Source organism: Protopterus annectens, chromosome 9.part0 (assembly GCF_019279795.1).
Source record: "Protopterus annectens isolate FY-2018-M chromosome 9.part0, PAN1.0, whole genome shotgun sequence".
Taxonomy (NCBI): domain Eukaryota; kingdom Metazoa; phylum Chordata; order Ceratodontiformes; family Protopteridae; genus Protopterus; species Protopterus annectens.
The window spans coordinates 1,016,264,341-1,016,292,267 of NC_056743.1; the positions used below are offsets into that span (position 1 = coordinate 1,016,264,341).

At 40.5% G+C, this 27,927-nt stretch overlaps 1 protein-coding gene across 4 annotated transcripts in view; it reads left to right on the forward strand.

Moving 5' to 3' along the window:
• Window positions 1-27,927, forward strand: part of NCKAP5L (NCK associated protein 5 like) — a 610,993-nt gene that overhangs the window by 269,398 nt on the left and 313,668 nt on the right. For 2 of the 4 annotated variants that reach the window (XM_044083803.1, XM_044083804.1), the window contains exon 4: window positions 15,618-15,747. The exons of 1 other annotated variant lie outside the window; for it this stretch is intronic. In XM_044083803.1, the coding sequence (XP_043939738.1) occupies window positions 15,715-15,747 (33 nt within the window). In that variant the 5' untranslated portion in view covers window positions 15,618-15,714. Of the gene's footprint in view, window positions 1-14,985; window positions 15,123-15,617; window positions 15,748-27,927 lie in introns of those variants that run through there. One more of the 4 variants, XM_044083805.1, reaches the window with a different exon arrangement.

Genomic DNA, 27,927 nt, shown 5'->3' on the forward strand with positions numbered 1-27,927 from the left:
CATTCTCCATTTAGCAGTAAAAAATTGTGAGCCAGCAGACTGAAGCATAAATTGTTGTATTTATTAGCTCAAAAGCATGAAAAAGAGACCAAACAGACTGGTTTCGGCTGTAGAAAATACAAAGCCTTCTTCAGTGCAGTAGAAACATATTCACTTCATCTCCCTTATATAGCTTACTAATGAATGAAGCTTACAACTTGATTAATTAATTATTCAATTAAGCAAACCACTTAAAGATATTCATTAAGACCTGGTGAAAACAGTGCCCCCAGTTTGATAATCCATTTTTTCTCCTTGTTATTTAATGTTTGATGCCAACCTGATTTATTAGTTCTCTGTCCAATGATTCTGCCAATCACAGTAAAAATAAAAGATGCATTTTTATGTACCACAGTATGTTTATATAGGATCTGAATTTTAAAGGCCTGGATGTTTGTCCCACATAAAACGCAGAGCAGTTACAGGTAGCCAAATATATCACCCAGTCAGTCTGACAGTTAGCAAAAAAGAAAATGTCAAATACTTGCCCAATGTTTTTGCTGCTGAACTGGCATGTCTTCATCACTCTTCTGCAGTGGGTGCAATGGCCACAATGAAAACAAATAAAAAACTAGGAACCAGTTCCAACTCACAAACAGTAAAAGGCAGCTGGAGAACTACGAACCGTTCCACTGAACAAATGATAAAGGCAACAAGAAAATCACACGAATTCCTGGTTTATTAATGCTCAATTCAAAATAACCAAACACATTGTTGACCTAGGTTTCGTCCACTTAGTCAAGACTTCATCAGAACAATGAAACTCCCTGAGGATGACAATTTAAATACCCACCCAATGCATCAGTTAACTCATTAAATATACATAATTGACTATTTACTACTTAAAATGACAATGCTAAATTTATATATATACTATGTCTGTTTCACTACTAAAAATATCAAGTAAAAACTCATGTTAAAACAATTTTATAAAGCAATTTTCATAAAAATATTTTATAAAAGCATATAAACATAAATATGCATATGTGTATGTATTACAAAACACATAAGCTCAAAAAACAATAACATATTTTATATATATTAAAACCTGTAACCGTTATGCACTACCCCCTGCCCAAAATAAGTCTTAATTTTAATGTTCGTTAATGTTAATAGTACGAGGGCACCTATAAACATGATTGAATATATTGACATGGTTGAATTCGGTGAAAGGAAAGAAGGGGATCATAATACAAGTAGATGGAAGCCCTCAAACCAAAGGATTATATGTGGCAACAATTTGTTTAATAGTGACGTTTGTGAGCAGTTACACCTACCATGTACAGTGAATAAATACAGTTTTGAATTGAGTGTAAATGACAATACAAATAACAGCTTGATGGACTTGAGTATATATCCATTAACTGTATTGACTGGGGAAGGTAATAGACATGAATTTTCTAACACTGATGGTATGAATGCAGAAGTAAATGAAAATTATTTGTTCACTTCAAGCTGGGCGCTTGAAACAAGTAAGAAGGGTGGGTTAAATGAAGAGTTAGCAGACAAACACATGCCTTTTGATATAGGGAGTGTGGGTATTGTAACAGAGCATGTTAATATTAATACTACCATTGACCATCAATTTCCAGGTAATTTACAAAATGTTCTTTTTCCTGAATATGCAATGAATAATGAACGTTCATTCCTTGATCAACTTTTAGAGGTATTTCAGGGGAATTCTAACCAAAAAGTTTTAAACAACCCCAAGGTTATCACCAATACTTATGGTGATTATACAGTATATAATTATTCTAAGGTTCATGTTAAGACAGAACATGTAAATATGCTTTCAAAGGGATTTACTTTTGTTCCGTGTAGGAAAGGAACACTTTCAGGCATGTTAATAGATTTGAAGTAATTTGTGCGTAAAATGAATGTTAAATTGTGGTTTCCTGAAACAGGGGCTAATCAAAATTTAAAACCATTGGTAAAACCTAGTAAGTTCACCCCCCCCCCCCATGAATCAAATGATAGCACTTTTTGAAAAAGCTTGTGAGCTAGACTTGAGGGAACATTTTAAAAAGTCAATGGGAAATAAGTTTAGTAACTTGTCAAGTAGTGAATATTCTTTATTAAAAGAATTGGCTGATAACAGAGAAATTCGAATAATGAAGCCTGACAAAGGCAATGGGGCAGTGGTTATTGATAAGAATGATTACATTGACTGTATGATGGGTATGCTCATGGAGGATAATTATGTGGCGAGTAGCATTAATGAAATTAATGTGGCTTATCAAGACAATATGTTGTTTCAGGGACAAATTACTGAAGCAGAGAGTGAGTTTTTGAGAAATTCTAACCCAGTAATTAGTGGAATATTTGGAATCCCTAAATTGCATAAAGGCCTTGATAATGTTAAATTCAGACCTATAGCTGACGGGAAGAGAAGTAAAACATGTTTCATCAGTCAGTTTTTGGATCATTATATGCAAAGAGGTTTAAAAGCCTTTACATATATAACCAAAGATTCTTGAAATTTTTTGGAGAATTTAAATATGTTCTCTATTACTGAAGATACCCTGCTACTTACTATAGATGTATGTAATCTCTTTTCGGTTATCCCTCATGAGATTGAATTAACTTGGTTGGAAAGTCAACTGATAAAAACTGGTTTGTACAACCAAGACCAGGTGAATGTATTTGTTACACTGATGGAAACAGTGCTGTTTAACAACTTCCTGTATTTCGAGGGACATTTTTATAAACAAGTCACTGGAGTGGCTATGGGGGCCGCTTGTGCCCCCATTTATGCTAATTATATAATGTCCTTCTGGGAGCAGGAGTATGTTTTTTTCTAGTGTCTTTAACAAATATATCAGGCTATATACACGCTTCTTGGATGATATTTTTATCATTTGGGAGGGTGATAGGAAACAGCTCAAGTTATTTGTGGATTATATTAATAATACTGTTGATTTTTTAAAATTTACCCATGATTATAGTGCAGACTTGATTACATATCTAGATGTTAAATTAAGAATAGACAGAGAATTGAAGTGTATGAGATCCAGTATATATAGGAAAACAACCTTTTCCAACTCATATTTAGATTATGACAGCTGACACCCTCAACACCAGAAAAAAATCTATTGTTAAGGGTCAAATGGTGAGAGTGGCCAGGATGGTGAGTGATGAAAAAGAGTTTATTGATGAGTTGGATTTCATTATTGGGATGTTTCTTAGAAGGGGTTACCCTGAAATTTTATGTATTAGTATTAAGGATGAAATCATAAGCAAAAGAGAAAATGGCATTTACAAGGCCGTTTTAACTGGGGGTCTTGGCAATGATGCTGGTAATCTGATTAATCAAAATGAGAAAACCAGTCTGTCTAAGCAGATTGACAGGTTAACAGGATGTTGATTGGTTTAAGTGGGTGGTGAGGAAAAACTGGAGTTTATTACAGTTGGATAAAAGTATAGTAAAAAAGATGGGTGGTATGCCCAATTTTGTGTTCCGAAGGAATAAATCTTTTAAAGAGATTTTGGAAAAATGGATATATTATACACAACTAAGTGGTGGCAGAAGGATTGGTAATTTTAAGTGTGGAAGATGCACAACATGTAAATACATAATGGAAACAGGTAGGAGTATAATAGTAAACAATTGTTTTATCCCGATTAGGGGACACTGTGACTGTCATGCCCAGAATGTGGTCTATTTGGCGAAATGCACAGTATGTCCCGCATTTTATGTGGGAAAATCTTTAAGGCAATTTAGGGAAAGAGTCAAAGAACAGGTGTTGGATATTAGGCATTTTAAGAATACAAATGCATTGGCTAGGCATATTGCTGAATATGCAGAGCACAGTTTTCAATTTTGTGTTATTCAACAAATTAAAAAAGATATCCAGGGTAAAGTATAGACGTCCATTTAGATATATGTGAATTACAATGGCAACTAAGGTTGGATGCATCAACTCACCCTGGTATCAATGACAGCATTAGTATAGCCCCTATTTTAAAATTAAGACATATTTTGGGCAGGAGGTAGTGCATAACGGTTACAGGTTTTAATATATATAAAATATGTTATTGTTTTTTGAGCTTATGTGTTTTGTAATACATACACACATGCATATTTATGTTTATATGCTTTTATAAAATATGTTTATGAAAATTGCTTTATAAAATTTTTTAACATGAGTTTTTACTTGATATTTTTGGTGGTGAAACAGACATAGTATGTGTATAAATTTTGCATTGTCATTTTAAGTAGTAAATAATCAATTATGTATATTTAATGAGTGGATGCATTGTGTGGGTATTTCAGTAGTCATCCTCAGGGAGTTTCCTTGTTCTGATGAAGTCTTGATTAAGTGGACGAAACCTAGGTCAACAGTGTGTTTGGTTGTTTTGCATTGAGCATTAATAAACCAGGAAGTCATGTGATCTTCTTGTTGCCTTTATCATTTGTTCAGTGGAACGATTCACAGGGAAAACAACCCTTGAGTCGGTCCCCCACCAAAGTGGTTTGTATAGGGTCACCCTTACTTCTCTAACCATGTTTGTAATTATTTAAGAATGAACCCAAATTCCTGCCTCTTCTGAAGGAAAATTGATGTCTATCATCCAGAAACTCACATAATTTGTTGTCTGGCAAAAATATATTCCAGTGTCTGCAGACACTGTTAAGTAGGACATCAGTATTTCTATCACATGTAGTGACTAGTCTAATGGTTGAATTCTTGTTCTTAGTCTTATCCCTATATGTTAAGAGATCTTGCCTGCTATGACTGGCCACCCAATGCCTGGCCTGAAAGATATTTCCTGTTTTGTATCCTCTATTCCTGAATCTGTTAGTAAGATCTTGATATACCTCATAAGTAGCATCATTTGAGAATATATGTTTCATTCGCAAAAATTGTGATGTTTGGGATGTTTCTGCATATATGTGGAGGATGAACGCTGGTAGCATGGAGAAGTGAATTATGTTGGGGGTATTTACGATATACTTCAGATGTTAGAGTATGGTCATCATTCCTACTTACTGTGACATCTAGAAAGGTGATCTTATTGGTTTCATAAGTGACAGTAAACTTAGCACTGCTGAAAAAAAAAAAAATATATATATATATATATATATATATATATATATGTGTGTGTGAGTGTGTATATATATATATATATATATATATATATGTGTGTGTGTGTGTGTGTGTGTGTATATATATATATATATATATATATATATATATATATATACACACAGAGGAGCAGGGCATATTTGCATAAGTATATGAACATAGTATTCCAATTAAGGTTGGTATATGATTGAAAACAATAATATATTAGTTCAACGCAATCACTGGATCAGGTCTAGGTATTTCTTTAATTATTCCAACAGTAAGATTCATATTTCCAACCTCTGGTGTTAGAATAAGGGGACAAACAGCATTTTTGTGTTTTTTATTAACCACCAATGGATCTTACTAACCTGCTACAAGGTCTGTCCTCAGATGGGGATGATTTGGCCATTTTTGGCCTTGGCAACATAGCAAATCAAAATGGGCCAGAGGATGTGGTCCTAGAAAATGCCTGTGAAGTGCAGTTTCTCAAATTGAATAAAAGTATGAGGTCCCTTCAGACTAACATTTGGCATTCCAAGCTTTTCAAGGCATATATAACTAAGGGTATCACACCACAGGGATTAAGGGAACGTATACAGCCATTGGTTCCAGATATTGACACCACTCTCACAGAACAATGGACTGATGCTCAACAAAGAGCCTCTATGAGCTTTGTTGAAATCTTAGCCTCTCATTATGAGAGAACAATTGACAAAGATATTAGAAATCACACAAATGTGTGCGGATATTCAGAAATTTGAAGGACAGGAACCTTACAGCACCTGTCTTAAAAAACTTAGTCAGGATCTGCTAACTTTAGAGCAGCAATTAAAGGACAGAAAAATGAAAAAAAATTCACAGGGACTTAGCCGATTATGAGGAGGGTCATCCCTTTTTAAGCAATAGATGTGAGGTTTGAGCAAACACACAGAAAGGTGGCCAAAAGGAAAAGACCCATCCTCCATCCTCAAAAAGCCTTCCTCATCCAGTTATGATACTTCTGGGGAGGAATCTGCATCAGGTTTTGAGTCTGATGCACAGCATGCCCCAGAATGTCTAGCCTCAAAACGAAGTAATACCTCTATCCCTTTAGGAGTAGGCAAAGGAGGCAGGGCAGGAAACATCACAGAAGTGGACAACATGGAAGGATTGTTGAAACTGATGGTGCAGAACTAGTAGAGAATAATGTATTGAAAATATCATCCACTCCTTTGTCACCCACCCAAAAAAAAATTCTTAATAAAGGTCTTAATTTTATACCTGGCTTTTATGTGTCTGAAGATACATTTGCACAAGATATAACTTCATTTTGTAGACTGCTTAACCTCAGATTATTTTTCCAAACAGCAACTAATCCATAATCGCAGGAAGGTTTCAAATACCACAAATCTAATTTTTTACCAATGCATCACAATGTGTTATTGTTTCAGAATTGCATTCTCAAAGACCTGCATTTCAATTTTAGGGAATTCCATGCCAAAGCAAAGTCTTTCAAAAATCAAAATGGATGCCATCCATGAACTCGAAACTAACCATGATTTGGCAATATTGTCTGCAGATAAGGGTGGTGCAGTGGTGGTACAGGATTGGACCCAAATAATATGGAAGCTGTGAGACAGCTAGCTGATAATCGCTGTTGTACTCGTATGACATTGGACCCGACTCCTGGTTTCAAGAAGCGAATAGACCAGTTTCTGATATCAGCCAAAAATAAGGGAATTATCATGGACAACACACTACACCACCTGACGGTGCCTGACCCATCCAGCCCATATATATATATTTTACCCAAAATACACAAGAATCTGGAGAACCCACCTGGTAGACCCATAGTTTCAGGTAGGGGTTCACTCATGGAACCATTATCCCAGTTCTTGACACAGTATCTAAAACCACTTCTAAAATGGGTTAGGGCCCGCATTCAAGACACAACGGAATTCCTTAAAATTATCTCAGACATGCAGCTTGAGCCTGGGTGGTTACTTTGCACCCTGTATGTTTCTTCATTATATACCAACATTCCTCAGTGGGTGGGACTTGAAGCATTGGAATACTGGTTATACGAATCAGAGCTGTATCAACAGGGTTTTAACACCTTTTTACTTTGCCTGACGGAACACGTTCTTACGAAAAATGTATTTTATTACCAAAATGAATGCTACCTCCAAATACAAGGCACTGCCATGGATGCTTCATTTGCTCCCATATATGCTGATTTATTTATGGCCCACATTGAGGAACAGCTCATCTATGACAACTCACACAACATCTACCCAGATGAGATCGACATTTGGAGAAGATACTTGGATGACTGCTAGTTAGTATGGAGATCAGACCTGGAATACCTTATGTAATTTGTTGAATATCTAAATGGTAATAGATGGGGTATTCAATTTACTGTCACTTATGACACCAATAAGATCACCTTTCTAGATGTCACAGTAAGTAGGAATGATGACCATACTCAACATCTGAAGTATATCGTAAATACCCCCAATATAATTCACTTCTCCATGCTACCAGCTTTCATCCCCCACATATATGCAGAAACATCCCAAAATCACAATTTTTGCGAATGAAACGTATATGCTCAAATTATGCTACTTATGATGTATATCAAGAAGATCTTACTACCAGATTCAGGAATAGAGATAAAAAACAGGAAATATCTTTCAGGCCAGGCATTGGGTGGCCAGTTGTAATAGGCAAGATCTCTTAACATATAGGGATAAGACTAAGAACAAGAATTCAATCATTAGACTAGTCACTACATGTGATAGAAATACAGATGTCCTACTCAACAGTGTCTGCAGACATTGGAATATACTTTAGCTAGACAACAAATTATCTGAGTTTCTGGATGATAGATGTCAATTTTCCTTCAGAAGAGGCAGAAATTTGGGTTAATTCTTAAATCATTACAAACATGGTTGGAGAAGTAATGGTGACCCTATACAAACCACTTTGGCGGGGGACCGACTCAAGGGTTGTTTTCCCTGTGGCCATTGCACCTGCTGCAGAAGGGTGATGAAGACATGCCATTTCAGCAGCAAAAACACTGGGCAAGTATTTGACATTTTCTTTTTTGCTAACTGTCAGACTGACTGGGTGATATATTTGGCTACCTGTAGCTACTCTGTGTTTTATGTGGGACAAACATCCAGGCCTTTAAAATTCAGAATATCTGAACATCTGAGTGACATCAGGCACAAGAAGCTTACAAATGCCCTATATAAACATACTGTGGTACATAAAAATGCATCTTTTATTTTTACTGTGATTGACAGAATCATTGGACAGAGAACCAATAAATCAGGTTGGCATCAAATATTAAATAACAAGGAGAAAAAATGGATTATCAAACTGGGGGCACTGTTTTCACCAGGTATTAATGAATATCTTTAAGTGGTTTGCTTAACTGAATAATTAATTAATCAAGTTGTAAGCTTCATTCATTGGTAAACTATATAAGGGAGATGAAGTGAATATGTTTCTACTGCACTGAAGAAGGCTTTGTATTTTTTTACAGCTGAAACCAGTCTGTTTTGTCTCTTTTTCATGCTTTTGAGGTAATAAATATAACAATTTATGCTACAGTCGGCTGGCTCACAATTTTTTACTGCTATAAGGTCTTTTGGAGCCGTGCAGTTGCCGTACTTGCAGGGGCTGATTTATCTACAGTACATTCTCCATTTTTCATATTTTTTTTTTTTTTGGCAGGAGACAACTGCCCACATAGGGATTATCCTGCATAAAGAGCAACAGGTGGTAACATGATGAGTGTAGACATGGAGACATGGTTAGGGGGTGCTAAATAAGAAGCATTTTATCTTTTTATTTAAACTTTCACCTTTATATAGATTTAAACATTTCAGTGTGTCAAAATTATGTCATTAAAATTGTAAAAAAGTGACGTTATTTCTTTGTTACTAGGAAGTCCACTAGGGATAAGTACATTTGCTTATCAGGGTGATCTAGAAACAACATCAGAATAAGTGACATGCATGTTCACATTGCTTGCAAGAGGAAAACAGAGGAATCAGATTCATACCTACAGGATGAAGCTCATTATCAATGCATAGACTTAAGTTCTGTGCAATACTGCCACACTGTTGTAAAATGCATGTACAGATATACAGACGTGTCAGCATTCATTTTAAGTTCTGCTTCACAGTCTCCATTCAGTTCTTCCTCTTGTTAGTCATTGAGGTCTTCCATGTCTTTGTTCCATGGTAGGTCATTTCTCTGCTAAATGCGCAATGATTCCACAGCATCATGTCTTATATTTCATCAATGCTATGTGTCTAAAAACTCATGCATTAAAAGTCCAAAATATTTACGAAAATCAAGCATGAAACATTCATGAAACATTAAATCATTGTAAACGTTTGCTTTTGTAGTCATTAAACTGTACTAACTTAATAAGTTATTTGAGCAGTAGTTGAAAAAAAAAACAGTGAGTCTGGTTCTAAGGCATAGAGGGGGATGGAGCCCTGATTGTGATCCAGACAACCTGAGATCAATTAGCAGTTCACTGGAGGAGCCATAGATGGTGAGGCAAGAAAGTGCGGCATTTTGGTGAAATGCTAACTCCAGAAGGGAGGTATGACACTTCTGACTCTGATTTGCAACTGCCACAGTGATGGGGGTGTACCATGATCGCAAGACAGATTGCCGTTAAGAATTTGGCATTAACGGGTCGATGTGGAACTGACTAAAGTTACATCTGACCGTGTGTGTGATGTCAGCAACTCCACCCACTTAGGGCATCCCAAAAATCTCTTGCATACAAAACAAATATGATGCTGCTAGAGGCTGTGCTCCACATTTCTCCATACCCTTCCCAACCTGCCTGCAGCCAAGGCAGTCCTAGCTGTGGGGATAATATCAGGGACATTAATGTATGGAAAGCAGCAGTTAGACAGTGAGAAGGTACACAATGAGGGGAACAAAAAAAGTATTCCTAAAAAAAAAAAAAAAAAAAAAAGTGAATTTCTAAATTCATCTTATAACTTTAAAGCATTTACCCAGGCATGCTTTGCACTTCCCCCAATTTCATTGGATAATAGAAGGTTGCTAGGCTATTGGCCCTGAGGCCCTTATAAGCCTAGCCAAGAGTTTAGACAAGTCAGCACCCGATGCCCCTGTCCAGCAGGGACACAGGTGGAATCTCAGGGGTGCATTTTCTGTTTCCCATCCAGTTATCCAGGTTGTGCTTAAAAAGGGGTAAAGAGGTATTTTCCTTGACGTGGAGAGGGAGTCTATTCCATAGATGGGAGAGCATCTGGGACACAAATCTGTCCTGCCAACAAGTCCTGTTGATGTCACAGACCAGGTTGAGGCCATGCATGTGAGTTGCTCGAGTGGAGCTTGACTTGCACATATGCAGCAGTCCCATCAAGGTGGGGTCCGTGATCACCTTGTATGACAGACAGAGGTTACCTCTGAGGAGTCTGTATGAGACTGAGTAGAGGGACAGGGCTTTTAGCCTATTTGTGTAGGGTAGGTGTTTGAGGCCCTGGATTCTCCTGCTGAGGAACCTCTGTGGTCTGTCCAGCTGCTGCATGTGCTTTGAGAGGTACATGCTGAAAGTCTGATGGGGTTGGGAGGGTGACCTAATGGTTAAGGTGTTTACCTTACAAACACAAGGTACAGGGTTTGAGTCTCACAAGGGATAATTGGCTAGGCTTACAATGGCTCGCAAGGGCAGCTAACCTAGTACTAACCCATGAACCATGAACCCCATGAAAAGGGGCGTTGTACTCAATAATGGGCCTTATAAGGAAAGAATACAGGGATGTTATGACCTCCTTGTCCCTGGATGAGATACCCTTACTTATGAGGTGGGCCTTGTAGAAGGCTTTCCGTACAATGGAAGCAACATGGTGGTCAAAAATCAGATTTCTATCAACCTGGGTGCCCAAACCCCTCACGACTGATTGCATGCTTAGGACGTTGATATTAATGTGATAATTTGTGGGAACATCACTCTCCCCAAATGTGATGATGATGCAATTTTTATTCAGCTTAAGACCATGTTTCTGGCACCAATCATTTGTCTGAGTGAGACCCTCTTGGAGGATGTCCACATCACTAGGGGAATTGATGGCAGCACCCAACATCTGCAAACTTGATCAGCCATAGCCCACTGGTTTTGGCCTGCAACTCAGAAAAGTATACCTCAAATAACAGAGGCCCCAAAAACGAACCCTGGGGTATGCCACTTGTTACCGATATACTGCTTGAGGTGGCTTCCCCTATTTTGACTAGGTGGGTTCTATCAGTAAGCCTATTTGCTGCCCATCTGGTAACGTATGGATTGATGCCTAGGTGAGAGAGTTTATCTATTATGCCTGAGTGGGGAAGAGTGTCAAAGGCTTTGGTCAGGTCAAGGTAGGTGGTATGCACCATCTTCTCCTTGTCCATGGCTTTGGTGACTGTCGCAAATAAGTCAACCAAATTTAGCATACATGACCTTCCCTTGACAAAGCCAAACTGTATGGGATTGACTGTTTGGAGGTTGCCAATGTCCTTGCTAATGAGGTCCATGATAATCCATTCCATGGCCTTGCAGATCAGGCTAGTTAGGCTGATGGGTCTATAATTTCCTGGATCGGCGGATACTCCATCTTTGTGCAAAGGGATGACAGTGGCTGTCCTCCACTCAGGTGGGACAAAGCTGGTACTCAGGCTTTAGTTGAATAGGGTGCCTAATGGTACTGCAAGTTCCTGCCTGAGTTCACGTAGGATGCAGCCGGGGATGTTATCGGGTCCCATGGATGCTGCATTTTTTGCCTTTGAGAGACAGTGATGACCTGTTCCCTAGATATAAGGGGAATGGGGGCAGGTACTGGGGATGTCCTGATTTACTGATGGGGGGAACAGAGGGGTGAAGTTTTCGCTGAATATGTCAGCCAGCATGTTTTCTATATCTACGTCATTTGTATATGTGGTGTCCTTGACCACCAGTTCTAAATAGATCTGGGTGCTTCCTTTGAGGTTGCGGACATATGTAAAGAAGGCCTTATGATTGTCTCCAGTAGATATTGCCAATTTGGACTCGGTTTGCTTTGGAGGATTTCACTAGTGCTCTTATTTGCTTGTTCAGGCTAAGGAGACATTGCTTCCGATTGGGCACCTGTTCCTTCTTGGTCTTGGACAGCAATTATTTCCTTTTGTTGTATAGTTTATTTATTGCAGGTGTCAATCAGACAGGTTTACTCTTCCATGGCGGAGGATGATCTAGTCCTGTTGGGTATTCCTGATTCCATGCATCTATATAAATACTCGTATAGTGCTTTGGTGTAGTTTTAGATATTGGTGCTAGTTCCTACAGAAGGGGGAGGGGGCTGTGAAGCTGTTTATACCATCCCTCAGGAGGCTGTAATCAGCTTTGGTGAAGTTTTTATGTCTGATCCTAGCTAGAGGGTGGTTGGGGGAGATGGTGACTTTGAAAGTGACCTCTTTATGGTCAGATCTTACCAGGGAGGATGATATAGGATGCTGCAGTGGTTACTTATGTTGGTTAATACCAAGTCTCAAGATATTATCAACTCTTGTGGGGGTATCAACTAGCTGTTCCAAGGCATTTGCATTTGCAAAATCGAGGAATCTGTGGGCATTTGTGTTTTGGCATGAGTAGTTCTTCCAATCTATGTTTGGGTAGTTAAAGTCACCCAGGATCAGGGTAAAGGGTTGAATCTTGATAGTTTTGAACAAGTCCAAATTTCTGCTACATGTATATACTGTACCATGAAGTAGGGAGAACACTTCATGATACTACGCATTTTGGGATTACTATGTATCCCCTTCACACCTGCAGTTCCACATATCTGGGAATTATTGCTAAAATATTTTGAATTTCAGCTGTCACACCAGTAAGGAAATATACATTTTGTACTAAGATGTACAGCTGGGATCTTTCATAGTGTGCTGTCTTCTTTCCTACATTTCATGCACTGTGCAACCTACTTTGTCTGTGGTGTTTATTCAACAACATATGGATGATGGATATAAGAGATGTTCAGTAGATGAAGTGGTGAGGCAGCCATGATGAATGGTTCAAGACTGGGGGATAAGTCAGCCTTGCTGGGACAGAGGAAGCCTCTTATGGAGACTTTAGCTGGTGCAGAGGTTGGAGGTATTTTTCAATAGGACTGATGCTCAATGATCTTTCAGGAACATGTCAATGTGCACAGTCCTGTAGCATAAATGTATTTACACAGCCAAAAAAATGACTTCTAGCCTAGATGATAGCTGATTTGAGGTGCCAAGACAGCACCATTTGCACGCATCTGACCCAAACAGGTTAGAAAGACTAAAAAAAAATCAGAATGGAGATTTTGAGGCAAAGCATGATCCTGCTACTTGGTCTTCTGAGATGTAAATAGGAAGTAAGATGACACCCCCATGTCTTCAGTGCAGGCATGTTATGGGGTAGGCTAGTTAATGGATATCTTCTCTAGAAGTTAGTGGTAAACTGGAATGTCCAGGAAGACTTGACATCGATGGAATTGAATGTGTGCTTCAATTGAATGACAAAAAAAAAAACCAAAACTTTTTTTTTAAAAAAAATATTTTGTGAATACATAGAAATCCAAGGAGAAGCTGGGAAAATATGACTCCCCCTATTTGCTGAGATATGATGTATTTAACATTTAGGGAAAAGAGACAGTGTTAACAGCTCTGGTAAGTGTTATTTGCTGTCAGTCTTAGGTTTCTGACGTTTTAGAGCAGTGGGCAGAACTGTACAAGAGCAAAAAAAAAAAATTACCTCTAGCACATAACATGACAAGTTCACTAGTGGGTTACTCAGCTGAGGAATGTCTGTATTTCAAAGGTGATGAACTTAAACATCTTGGCACCGTAACAAATCAAAAAATATATTTATCGAGGCAGGTTGCATTCTTTTCCCTCTGTAAGAGGCTTACTTGCATCTTTGGTAAAGCAGCACCCTGAATACAAAGGCAAGTCATAAAATCCACACCCCCAGAATGACTCCAGTTAGAAACAGTACAGAAGACAGACCACTAACAGACTAAGGATGTACAGGGACCCCCCCCCCCCCTTAAAGAGTAGGAGATGAGTACACCACATCTGTAGTCAGTGAAATTATGAGAAGAGAGCAAGATAATGCTTAGTTAACAATAGAGGCCTTTAACTGTTCATAGTTGTTTAACAAGGTGCAGGAAGTAATGTGCATCTTTATTAAAACCTAACTAAAAGAGGACATAGACTGAAGATGGAAAGGAAGGTTTATGAGAAGTACAAGGAAAATTCATCACAGGAAGGACAATGGGCCTTTTATAGCTAGAGTAGTGGTGGGGATAGAAATCTGAGAGATCCTTAGATAAGTAAACTTATGAAAATGTGCACTGGGTTGGGAGCTGAAATGACTAGACTTGTAGGGACTGTGTGTGTGTAATGATAATATGTCTAGGGTTTTTGTGGGGGGGGGGTTGTAGCTTAGCACAGAGTAGTGGTGGGGATAGAAATTTGAGAGATCCTTAGATAAGTAAACTTATGAAAATGTGCACTGGGTTGGGAGCTGAAATGACTAGACTTGTAGGGACTGTGTGTGTAATGATAATATGTCTAGGGTTTTTGTGGGGGGTGGATTGCAGCTTAGCACAACTTTAGATTAGTGGAGTAGAATCAATCTTCTAGGCAAACTGGACAAGCTTGGATATCCTGGCAATATGTTCTGCCATGAAATTTAACTTCTATTGCTTGTCAGAGCTGATTTTAGCTTTTACAAGAAAAATGTTTGTATGCGAAGAAGCAGTGAGACCTGCTGTTAGTAATTTGCATGTTTACTTTTTTAATTACAGGTTCCATAATGAGACCAGCAAAGCGTTCAATCATGTTTGCTTCCATTCACTCTTCCATAATAACTACCGCTATGTAGCATTTTTGGAAATCAAAGGCAGTGTGCTGGAATGTGGCACTTCAGTTTGAATAACAAAAACAGAGTTTAAGGGAAGAACAGAAATAAATGAATCAAACTATATGCAAGTAAGCATAAATGTTGGATTATGGAGATAAAAGGCAACCTAAGTAATGTCTGCTTTGTGAATTGCAGTGGAAAACCCTGATTTTATTCCCTTTAGATTACTTGTCCTGTTTTGTTTTTTGGATGACGGATGAGCTGGTGAGTTATAAATAAATAACAGGCAGTCAGGCAGTAGGTTTCATACATATGACTTCATCTTATTATGTGGATTATGTTTCTGAATGCTGGGATGATGTGTGTTGTGGAAACACTTACGTTTGGAGTATCCCTTGTTAGTCAGCCCAGCTGGTTTGTTATACAGACATGAGGTGGGTGAAAAAGGACATCGTTTTAGTGCTGATGTCATACAGGTTACTGGCTACAAGTTGGCAGCTGAGAATTTTAAACACTTTGCTGACAGCTGCTAGATATTTAAAACATCCATTGATTTGTTGAGGGGTGTTATTCACAATAAACCCTTTAAGCAGAAAGTTGAATTTTTTTTTTTTACTGTCTAGCTCTGCAGGAGGGACTTGGTGCTCAGAAGTATCTGTATGTGTCTTCAGCGTGGAAACAGTCTTTTAACTGTGCCTTCTGCCAGGCCAAAGCTACTCCATGCTCATGCTGAGAAAAAAGTCTAGTTCTGAAGTAAGTGTTAAATATTCCCTCTTGTCAGCCTGTTTACAACATGTTACTTTGAAGCAGTTTTGTTTCCAGAACTGTTTACCACATCTGTGAAAAGTGGTGGGATGTGAAGCCTAAAACAACTGCCTGCATGCCAAATGTGTCTGTGTTTGTATTTCTATGCAGTTTGAACATCAGAACTTTGCAGTTCATTGTTTATGCCACATTTTTGCTTTTTTTGTTTCTAAATTGGTCTTGCATTTTAATCCACCTCTTAATTCTTTGCTAACAACAACAAAAAGTGCTATTTTTTAGGATGTTCACATACAACAAATACAGCTTTAGAGATCATATTTGCTTGCTACTCCTAGTAAACAGGGGAGCTGCAGAGTCTCCTGACCAAGACCACTGGTTGTACAGCATAGCAGGTATCTGTCAACTTAAAGTACCTTGCACACGTGTGCAGTTGGTCTGGGTAAGTATCTGTATACATGCAGTTAATTCTAATCAGAGCTCAGTTTTATTTGTCAGGTGGGACTGCTATGCACACTCATGGTCCTGACTGGGGTTTATGCAACACCATTTCCTGATGTGTATCATTGTACATAATGACGGAAGGTCTTAAATGCAGTTCCAGCTGTGCTGCCCTGATAGGCATCACGGTATAGTTAGTCCTCAATAAAGTTGCACTTTAATAGTTGTAGTAATCATTTCTCTACAAAGCAATGCACTGCTGCTTGTGTATTGTTTTATGCGTAGCATAATCAATACTTCTGTCATGTAGCCGTGTCATGCTACTCACATGGTGATTGCATGCTATACTTGTATCATAGAAATACTTCTATCCAAAATAAATCTCCCTTTTACCTAGGAAGTTTGGCTCCTGGGAGGGATCAGTATTTCCAACAAAAGCTTTAGTAAATGTTCCATTTTGCTTCAGTGGCAACGAAACATATAATTTTGTCCTTAAGGACTCAAAACTTACCAGACATTTTTCCATTGTATATTTTGCTGGCTTTTTTCCCCCTAATTTCAGCTTTTCTGAAAGAATTATAGATTCAGTAGTAATTGTATAGTAGGCAGCAGGGTGGAAGGAATTTGGAATTTCATACATATATCAATATTTGTATTAAATTCTGCACTGTTTTCCAATATTTATTATTATTATTATTATTATTATTATTATTATTATTATTTCATAAATTTGTGGATATTTCTAGTTACACTTTGGTTATTCATGGCATTAAGTTTTATTGTTAAATGCAATAAAGCATTTAGTAAGTAACTCTGTTATCCACGTGACAGTGGTGTTTTACGTTTCTGTCGTGTCTTGGTGCTGTCATCCTAATGGAAGTAATAGTTTTTTGTAGCAAGCTCTTCACCCATGTGGCAGTGATATTTTCCAGTTCTGCCATATGACCAGATTCTGTCACCTGTATACCTAAAACTGGTACTGTGTCATATGGTCAGGTTGTGTTATGCACACGATGACAATCTGTTGTACATATACCTTGTGGCTAGTATATATCACCTACCTGGTAGTGATGTGTCACACTTGTGGCACATGTCCAGTTTCTTTTATATACATGGGAGGGGATGATAAGATCCAGTTATGTCATGTGACTAGGGTGCATCACTCTTATTTGTAATATGTCCACTTTTTATCACTTGACCAGGCTGTATCACCAGCATTTCTTTCATGTCATTTTTATGTTCCACTTCCTACATGCAGCTGTTCTTCAACATCCAGATGTTGGAGATGTTTATTTATAGGGTACCTATTATTTTGTCAGAAAGAATGGTTTCATTGAAAGCACCAGTTAGTCGGGACTGCTATGTTTTACACAGTGTGTGAGTAGTAGTGACAAAAGCATCATTTGGGGATGGACAAAAACTGACACAATCTGAGAAATGGAAGGAGTAACACTTCTTAGAAGAGCCTAGTGACAAAATGGTAGGTAGGAGAACTAGGAACACAACAGTAAAGGGTAACAAAGTTGATAAAAGCAAGTTGTTTTTGTGAGGGAGACAATGTGAATAGGTAGAAAACCATGCATTAACAGCAGGGCAGAACAGTCACTCATGGAAGATTAAGATGGGTTAGGTTGGTGTAGTGTACAGGAAGAAGAAAGATGAAACTGGAGAGACAGAATAAAAGAGTGAATGTTATGTGCACGGGTAATCTGTCCTTGCCAATCTCCATAGTAGACAGGAAGTGTGACATGACTGAGATCTTCGACCACAAAGAATTCTGCCACCTGACATGTGAGTGTACCAGAAAGAATTCTGGACTTGGTCTTAACCTAAGAGGAAGGGGTTAAGGGATGTTCGTGTGAAAATGCCATAACTAATAGTAAACACACTACTGTAGTTGTTAGAGTTTAGAATGTGTGTATATGTGTGGCGGGTAAGAGTCCAAGGACAAAGATTATGGTCTAGGTTTTTGGATGGTGGGTTATGCTGACCTGAAAGAGTGTATTCAGGGCTATAGACAAGGGTTTGAGGAAGAGACAAAATGAGAAACAGGGAGGCCAAGTGTTGCTGTACAATATAGGAAGGCAAACAAAACAGCAACAAAGAAGGCAAGGGTAGCAAAAGTAAAAGGCATAAGGGATTAAAGAAAACAAGCTTTTAGGCATAGAGCAGAAAGGGAACAACAGAAGGCCATGGAAGGATGGGAAGATCATGGAAGACAGAGAAAAAAACAAAGGTATGGAGTGATTACTTTCTGTCGGGGTCACTGCTGAGATGTAAATAGGGCAGAATAGGGACAGCAGTGGGTGGATGGCTACTAGGATAGATTAGGATAAGGTGGAAAGGGTTACTGGCTGTCATAAAAGAGGATAAAGAGCAGGAACATGATGGAATACTTCCAGTGGATGTCAGGAATCTGGCATTGTGTTAGTGGATTCTGTAATGGAGACTTTAAAAGACAACTGGCCAATGCAGAAGGGTCTGAGGAACTGGAATAAGGCATAAGTGGTACCCTTTTACAGGACAGTAACAAGAGAAATTTAGGGAACTACCAGCAGTTAACCTAAAAACATTGCCAGGGAAATTCGTGGATGAAATCCTGCTAATCTGTCAATATTCAGGACACCCTCCTGTATGGAATTATGGGCAGAAATAGGTTGCAGTTGTACCTAATTCATTTTAGAATGAACTAACCCCCCACCTAAACACACTGTTCAACCTCAGCCTCTCCACAGACTACGTGCCCATAGAATGGCACATAGCAACGGTTATTCCACTCCACAAAGGAGGGGCCACAACTGACCCTGGTAACTATCGCCCCATAAGCCTGACTAGCCTGGTCTGCAAGGCTATGGAGCGCATCATCATGGAACTCATTAACAAAGACATTGGTAACCTCCAAACCCTTGACCCGACCCAGTTCGGCTTTGTTAAGGGCAGATCATGCCTACTAAACCTGGTTGACTTCTTCGAGACAATCACCAAGGCCATAGATGAGGGAAAGGTAGTTCACACAGCCTACCTTGACCTCGCCAAGGCTTTTGACACCATTCCCCACTTGGGAATTATAGAAAAACTCAACAGCCTGAACATAAACCCCTATGTCACGAGATGGGTTGCCAACTGGCTTACAGGCAGAACTCACATGGTAAGAATAGCGGGCTCCAGGTCCAACTATAAACCAGTCACAAGTGGTGTCCCACAAGGCTCGGTCCTGGGACCCATACTGTTTGGCATATACTTCTCAGAAGTACAGGCAAACACAGGAGGACTATGGCTAACCACGTTCGCCGATGACTGCAAACTGGGAGCCATAATTGACTCACTGGCTGTCACAGACATTCTCCAAAAGGGCCTTACTGAGACGGACAACTGGTGTCAAAGTCGTGGCCTCAAGCTAAATGCCAAAAAATGCGTAGTCATCCCATTTGGGAAAAAACAAAACACCCATGAATTATCACATAGGTGGCAGCCCCCTTAATACAGAAGCGGTAATAAGAGATCTGGGGACCCAGGTAGATAGTAATCTCTCCTTTGACAGTCATATTGCCAAAGTAGTTAGGAACTCCTTCTGTATAGCCCATCTAATTACTAAAGGGTTCGCATCTATAAATAAAGAGGTTATAGTGCCCCTCTACTCGTCACTCATCAGACCCATCATAGAGTACAATGCCCTGTTTGGAATGTACCTCACAAGACACTTCCAACAGCTGGAAAGATCACAAAAGTACCTCACCAAGAGGATTACTGGTCTCAAACATATGTCCTATGCAGCCCGACTGGAAAAAGTCCAGCTGTACTCAGTGGCATATTGCTTACTCAGAGGTGATCTCTGCCTGACTTACAAAGCCATGTCCAACTCAGAATTGATGGACATGCTCCACCTAAAGAAATCTGAGTCACTGTGAGCCAGTTGCTCTAGTGAGCTAAACCTCACCACAACAGTAAATAGAACATGCTGGAGGGATAGATTCCTGTCACAGAGACTCCCCATGCTTTGGAACAAAATTCCTAATTACATTAGGCAGTGCCCCTCACTAACACTCTTCAAGAGAAACCTTGACGACTGGATGGGTAACAGAAAATACACCCCTGGGATCACTTCATTGGCTCTTCTTGACAGTGGCTCAGTTAATTAATCAATGGGGTGGCGAAAGCTGACACACTCTGGCTAGGCTTATAAGCCTAGTACCTACCTATGAACCTATAATGACTGAGTTGCAGGAAAACATTGGGGGAGGGAGGACTAGTAGTAGATATGTTCTGCTGATACTTTACAAAGACCCTTGATTCAGTCCCACATGGGATGCTACTAGGAAATCGCAGAAGTAGGGTAAAACTGAGAATGAGGTGTTGGATTGTGATGTGGTTGAATGGTAGGACAGATAGAGTTGTACTGAGATAGACAGTGACAGGAATAGTGTTTATTAATTGCCAGAGGTGTTAGTCCTGGTCCAGTACTCTGTAGTATGTTCTTTTTTTCGGACATAACTGAGGAAATAGAGAACAGGTTTAACTTTTCACTGGCAACTCAAAGATGGTGCAGCAGTGGATGATGGGTAGAAAAGCCTGGGAGAGGACTTGGAAAGGCTGAATAAGTGAGCAGAATGATGGCAGTGGAGACTGATTGCAGAATAATTCTTTTAGGCTGTAAGAGCTCTTGTGTGACCTATCAGTTTGGGAGGGGAACACATGATAAAGATGCACAAGAACATGCTGGGAAAATGTGAAAGGGTCTCCCAGAAGAGGAAGGTCTGAGAAAAAGTCAGAACAAACAGCAGTTCATAGGAAATGGCTTACTCTGTGGAGATGTGAAAATAATTAACTAAAGAGAGAGTTGTGGACCTATAGACTAGACTATCAAAAATGTGGTGGAGAAGGAATTCATTAAATCTTTCAAGAGGTCATTGGACAGGTGGGGAAAGGATAAGGAGAAAGGAAGGGGTGGATGGAATGGAGGTCAAATCTGAAATGCATTTCTTTATAGACTAGATGTTTAAAGATGCAGGCACTTTCAACACTGAGACTGATAGAGGTAGAGGGTGTACAACTGGATGTGCAGGCAAATCAAAATTAGATATGTAAAATGCTGTTAGCAACAGATTTGGTAGTGGAAGTTACTGGATAGTCACGGGAGTTGCCAGGGAGCCAGTTGTATCAGGACACAGAGTGCTGGTAGACAGTTCATAGTAAATAATCCAGTCTACTTGGGACTGTATCAGGAAATATCACATAAATAACTCTGGCAATGAGAAAGGACAAAAAAAATATTTCTGCAGCTCCTACATCTCTAAATATACTAACTCAGAGAAACTATTTACCCCCAAAGTAGAATAGTCGTAAATAAGTATTACTGATGAATGTGAATACAATGAGTTTGACTTTTTGCACCTTATTCCCATCCCAGGTAATGTTGCATTGCTAAAATCCGTACATCCCCTTGGGGAAGTACAGGCAGTAACTTGGTGTGCTGGTCGAGATCAGAGCAAAGATGAAGGATGCTTAGTAGTTAAACGTGCCACAGTCTTACTCTACGCTGATGACATGGTTGTCTTCTGCTCCATTCACACAACCCACTCAGTTTAATATGATGTGCAAAAAGATTTCTTCTCCCTCATTAACTTCCTCAGTAGCAAAAAACTATCGCTCAACTCCTCAAAAACAAAAACTGTGCTCTTTGGAACCTCCAATAAAAGGCAAAAGAATCTTCAACTCACTTCTTATTCTTGACCACTTTAACTATGCCACTGAGCAGGTTAGCACATTCATATACCTAGGAGTCTGGCTTGATCTCTCATTTAGCTTCCACCATCATTTCAAAAACACTCAGAAAAAGAAGTACTCCCAATTCTATTGGGCCAACAAAATCTCCTCTTTCCTGTCCTGTCCAACAAGAAATGCTGTTAGCAAAGTAACTCTTTTAGCCCAACTTGAGTGTTGCCTACCTGTTGTAGTATCTGCATCTAAAAGAAGCTACCACAATCCAGCCACACCCCAGCTCTGTCTGCTGCTCCATTAACCTTTCCCCAAAGTATGAATGACACTGTTACACTAGCCAAAGCCATCTGGCTGCCAGTTCAGCAAAGAGCCAATCTGCTCCTTGGCTCCTGGAAGAAAACTCCTGCCTTTCTCTTTCCTGGCTTATTTACTTCGGTCATATAAACGTAGATGTCCTTCTATTCCTATGTTGCAGTATTCTTTACATGAGGGATTCCCTGCCTTAAATGATCCTGACATCCAGCCAGTATACAAAAGCCTTTTACCACTGCTAGGTACATGGGATGTTGCACGTAGGCCCAAGTCTGGCTTTGGCCATAAAAGTGACATCCGCATGTACCATCCTCAGAACTTCTCTGCCGCCAGTCTAAATGCTATTTTCGACTGTCCATCTGCTCACCCGAGTTGTTGGTTGATGTACAAGCTAGTTCAGATAAGTGCCCTATTGGGGTTATTTCCTTTGCTTTTGCTGCTGTTTTCTGTCTGAGGTTGCATGTCATCCAGGAAAGGCAAGTGCAGTTGTGGAAGACAAATTCCACATAAAGATAGCCACGATCAGTGTCTGTTTTGTTTAGGCCCTGACCATAACCATAAGTCTTATTCTATATGTCAGGCATTTATTCCCAAAACCTTGCATAGCCACCTTCACTCTCTTAATGTTTTCTCTGAGAATCAAAGACTTAAGAGGTTAGCATGTAACTTTATGGAGGATGAGTCGGACCCTTGGCCTTCTTTGCAGGCCCAGCGGAAGGAACTCAGGCCTGGAGCTTCACCTGCACCTCCTATTCCAGACATCCCTCTTGAGGCCAGTGAAGACCCAGAGGCTTGTTTGGATTTTGGCTCAGATTCTTTGGTGGGTAGCAGAGCAAAAGCCGTCAGGGAGTCAGCCACTGGTACATCCTCAGAGGTTTTGCAGATGTCCATTTTGGATGAACGGGGGACCTAAGCTCATTATTTCGGAAGGCCCTCGAGGTATTCCTCAGATCTTGGTTTAGGAGGAAGTACCAATGACTGTTATAGAATGCAGGTCTACATCAGGTCCCTCCACCTTCCACAAGGCTGCTGTGGCCCTTAAAAAGAAACAGAAAACCAAACATCTTTCTGCCCAACAGAAACCTCCTCCTGACAGGCAGGCCTTCATAAGGATTATTTAATGCTTCTATAGCTTTGAAGCCTCCCAGTGGTGTTTCCCTTCCTAGCCGTCCTTCTACTTCTTTTTCATCAGAAAAGGTTTAGACAGCAGTTATTATCTGAAGATGAGGATTCCTCAGTGGATGAGTCCTGGGTATACACTGCCTAAATTTCTTCTCCCTTGGAGTATGCTTCAGCTGAGGAGGAGTTCAATGGAACTGAGTCTCCTGGTGGAGGTATCACATTTGGGGAGACTGTTGCTCTAGTCACATTCCCCTCTCCCAAAGCCTTACTCTCTCCCTTCCAGTCTGGGATCACATCACTCAAGATTCATGGGTTCTGTTCATTACCCACAAAGGATATTTCATGGTCTGGGAATCTCTTCCTCCTTTCGTGGGAATTCCTCTACCACCTCAAGAACAGCTTATTTTCTTCTCAGAGGTGCTCTAAGATTTGATATCCCAGGGAACTATCCAAAAGGTTCCACTGTCACAAGGGGGAAGAAGGTTCCAATCAAGGATGGTCCTGGTCCCAGGAAAGATGGCCCATGGAGATCCATTCTGGACCTTTCTCACCTTCACACCTTCCTAAAGGTCCCAGCCTTTTGTATGCTCCAGACTTTGTTTCCTCTCATTCTTTCACAGGCCTATTTGGCCTCCCTGGGTATCAGGGATGCCTACCTACATATTCCCATTCATCCCCTTTACAGAAAATATTTGTGTTTCCTCACATTTTCAGTTCTGTGTTTTGCCCTTTGGTCTCTCTGTGGCACCAAGGGTATTTACAAAATGTTTATCTCCCATGATTGCTTTGTGCAGACTCCAGGGCATACACGTTTTCCCTATCTGGATAACCTGTTGCTACAAGCACCACAACCAGAGACCTTGCATCACAATCTCCTGTTCACTACTACTCTTGTGCAAAGGTTGGGATTCACGGCCAATTTCAAAAAAATACATGCTCACCTTTTCACAGGACTGTGTTTTCCTGGGTAGCAGGATTCAGACAGATCTCATGTTGGCCACTCTGTCTCTAGTCAGTTACTTCCAAGACCTTCTCCCTCTGCAGTATTTGACAGCCAGGGAGTTTCTCAAGCCTGTAGGCTTTATAGTTTCAACTATTCCCATGCTACATCTTGCCAAACTCCACATGAGAAAGTTTCAATGGTACCTGAAATCAGTTTGGATGCAGCATGCACACTCACTGGAGTTTGATGTTCTTCATGTTTCACTGTTGCAGTCATCACATTTGGGTTATCCTGCCAGGGGTAGCCCTCAGTCAGCCCGAACACCAGAGGCTTAGTATTTCTGCGTCAGTTGCTGGCACTTCAAGACTGACGTCAGGATGTCAGAGGTATAAAAACAGGCAGTCGATGCCATTACATCAGTCTTTCTTGCTGAGGAGCCCGAAGCAGAAGCAGTTCGTACGAGTGCCAGTCGGCCGCTACCTGAGTTTTCTTTCTGATATTGAATCATCCTGAAGTCTTCAAAAGCTAAGCACCCCATTGGGGATCCTTTTTTCTTGTTCTAACCAATGTCAGAAAAAGGTAACTATTGTCTCGCCTGTGGAAAGCAAACACCACACCGAGATTTCCATTCTTACTGCATCACCTGTTTAAGCCCAGACCACAACGTACCTCGCTGTTGGTTTTATGCCTTGTTCAATGCCCTTATTGTAGCTAAATATTCTAAAATGGCCTCAGTAAGCCATCTGACTACTGATCTTCCAAAAAAAACGTAAGGATAAAGACAGAGACGGACCGCACAGGTCCAAAACTGCCAATGACACTTCTGTTAAGCTAGTTGCCAGTTCGCTGGGACTCCGTAAGGTGCTTTCGCAGCTCCTGATGCCCACTTTGATGGATTCACAGGCTACTACCAAGACCCGTTTGGAGTCTGGTATGCTGCAAAACTCGTCTTTGACTACGGAACCTGCGGATGTCTCTACTTTGGATGGGTCCGGAGCCGCTGTGCAGGCACCGGCTTCTGAGGAAGTTCTTCACACTACCGATATTCGACTTAAACTGATGACTTCTTTCACATCTTCAGTTCTTTCTAAAACTACCGAGTTTCTAAGGCCAAGAGTACGAGCTACGCCTAAAAAACTGACTACCCAAACTCAAAAGACTGCTTCCTTGCCACAATCTCAGATGCTTAAAATGGCAGAAGACCTGTTCATGCTGATTAGGGGAAGCCAGCCTTCCCCCTGCTAAAAGTAAAAGAGACTTTGTCCCCAGCAGCTTTATCTGACCAGGAGTCCGATGACTCTGAGGTTTCTGAATGTGAAGACATACCTTTATCTGCCTATGAGGATTCAGATGCAGAGGAATTCATCCCTTCTGCCTCCCCTCCAGAGGACTTTTCTTTTGGTGAATCCTTACATACTTTGAGAGAGCATTTCCATTGGGAATGTCAGGATTATCGTCAGTCAAAAAAGAGACTCAGGGAATTTTTAGATTTACCACAGCACAGACCCTTAGCTATCCCTCCTGTTCTGGATGTTGTGGATGATGTCTTTATGGAATCCAGCCTAACTCCTGATACTTTACCCCCTGCTCCAAGGAAACAGGATAGGTACTACAGAGTCCCTGACTAGCACAAATTTCTCTTCAAAAATCCTACTGCTGACCCAGAGGTTATCTCACAAGGACCTAAAGGAATAAAAGCAACTACATCTAAGAATCCCACCCCCTCGGACAGGGATTCCTGAGCTTTAGACAGATGGGTAAAAAAGTATACACCTCTGCAACTCTTACCATTAGAGCATTGAATTGTCAGTTCCACATGCTGAAATACCAGCAACATATTATGGAACTTATTACACAAAAATGATCTACCTTTCCTGACTGTGCAGAAAATAAAGAATTACAGGAGCTTATGCATTCTGCAAGTCAAGTCAGCAAGCATACCCTGCAATGTGGGTTTGACGCCCTAGAAGCATCTTGCAGGGCAGCAGTCACAGGTGTTCTGTACTTAGAAGGCATGCTTGGCTTAAGGAGCAGACCTTGCCAGACCATGTCAAATCAAAATTATTGGACACTCCTTTCCACAAGGACAAACTGTTGGCACCAAACCAGAAGAGGTTTTAAAAGAGATGGAAGAAAAGGCTAAGTCTATGCAGACAGTCAAAGATTTTTTGCAAGTGCAGCCTCCAAGATTCAGTAGGCATTGCCCCTCAAAACATTGGTACTTTCCAGCCCCCTCAAGGCCACCTCAAACTAGAGCCAGGGGAAACAGACCCCCCCCCAGATTACAGTCTCAGGGTATGCAGAGATGTAAGCATTGGAGTACCTCCACTTCTAAAACAGAGAGTGCTAAGCCACCCCCTTACAGAAAGAATTCACAATGACTTCTCAAGTCCACTACTCACCTCTGCCCAATTGCTCGTGCCCCTAGGAGGAAAACTTGCCCACCATGCAAAAAACTGAGCCTCCATCAGCAACGATTGTTGGGTCCTCAACATAGTATCCAAGGGGTACAAATTTTATTTCCACATGCTGTCAACCCCAAAAGGGTTTCCAGACCTTCCTCCAAACCAGTGGGCAGAGGCACAAAACCTAGTTCTGTCCCTGCTCTCCATAAGGGCAATTCAGTCTGTTCCTGCAGAATAGATAGGCCAAGTTTTTTTATTCAAGACTTTTCCTGGTACCCAGAAAAGAGGGCACATGGCACCCAATCTTAGATCTATCCATTCTAAACACCTTCCTGGTGGTACCAAAATTCAAAATGCTCACCCTACAGCAGCTTCTCCCTATGCTGCCCAAAGATGCATGGTTAGCCACCCTAGACCTAAAGGAGGCCTATCTGCACATCCCAGTCAGGGACTTCTGCAGGAAATATCTACATTTCAGGGCAGGATCTATGCATTATCAGTTCTCCGCACTTCCCTTTGGCTTATCCACTGCTCCCAGAGTTTTCACAAAATGCCTGGCTCCAGCCATTGCCTACTGCAGACAGAGAAATATTCAAATTTACCCTTACTTGAATGATTGCCTGATTTAGGTGGACAGTCAGGGAAAGCTGTTGCAGCACCTGACATTTGTAAAGGACCTTCTAACTTCCCTGGGGTACACTATCAATGAAAAGAAATCCAAACTAGTCCCCAGTCAAAAAATTGTATTCCTGGGAGCAAGCTTGGACACAGCAACCCAGATAGCATTTCTTACTCCAGAAAAACAAGCCTATCTGACAGGCTACTTTGCTCAAATGGCCACCAGAACCCAGCTATCCACAAGGAAAATCCTGCAGGCTCTAGGGTTCATGGCCTCCTGCATTCTACTAATTCCATATGCCAGACTGCATATGAGGAAACTTCAGTGGTACTAAAAAGTCTTTGCCAACATTCTCAGGACCTGGAAACCATCATACCTGTCATACCTTGTCTAAGGAAAGAGTTCCTTTGGTGGGCAGCAACATGCAACCACAACAAGGGGCTTCCCGTTACACAACCCCACGCCACCCAGACCCTAACCACAGATGCATCAGACTATGCCTGGGGTGGACATCTGGATGGCAAGTGCATTCAGGGCCACTGGAGCCCAAATCAAATTCATCTGCACATCAACCAAAAAGAGATGCTAGCTGTTCAGCATGCCCTGACAGG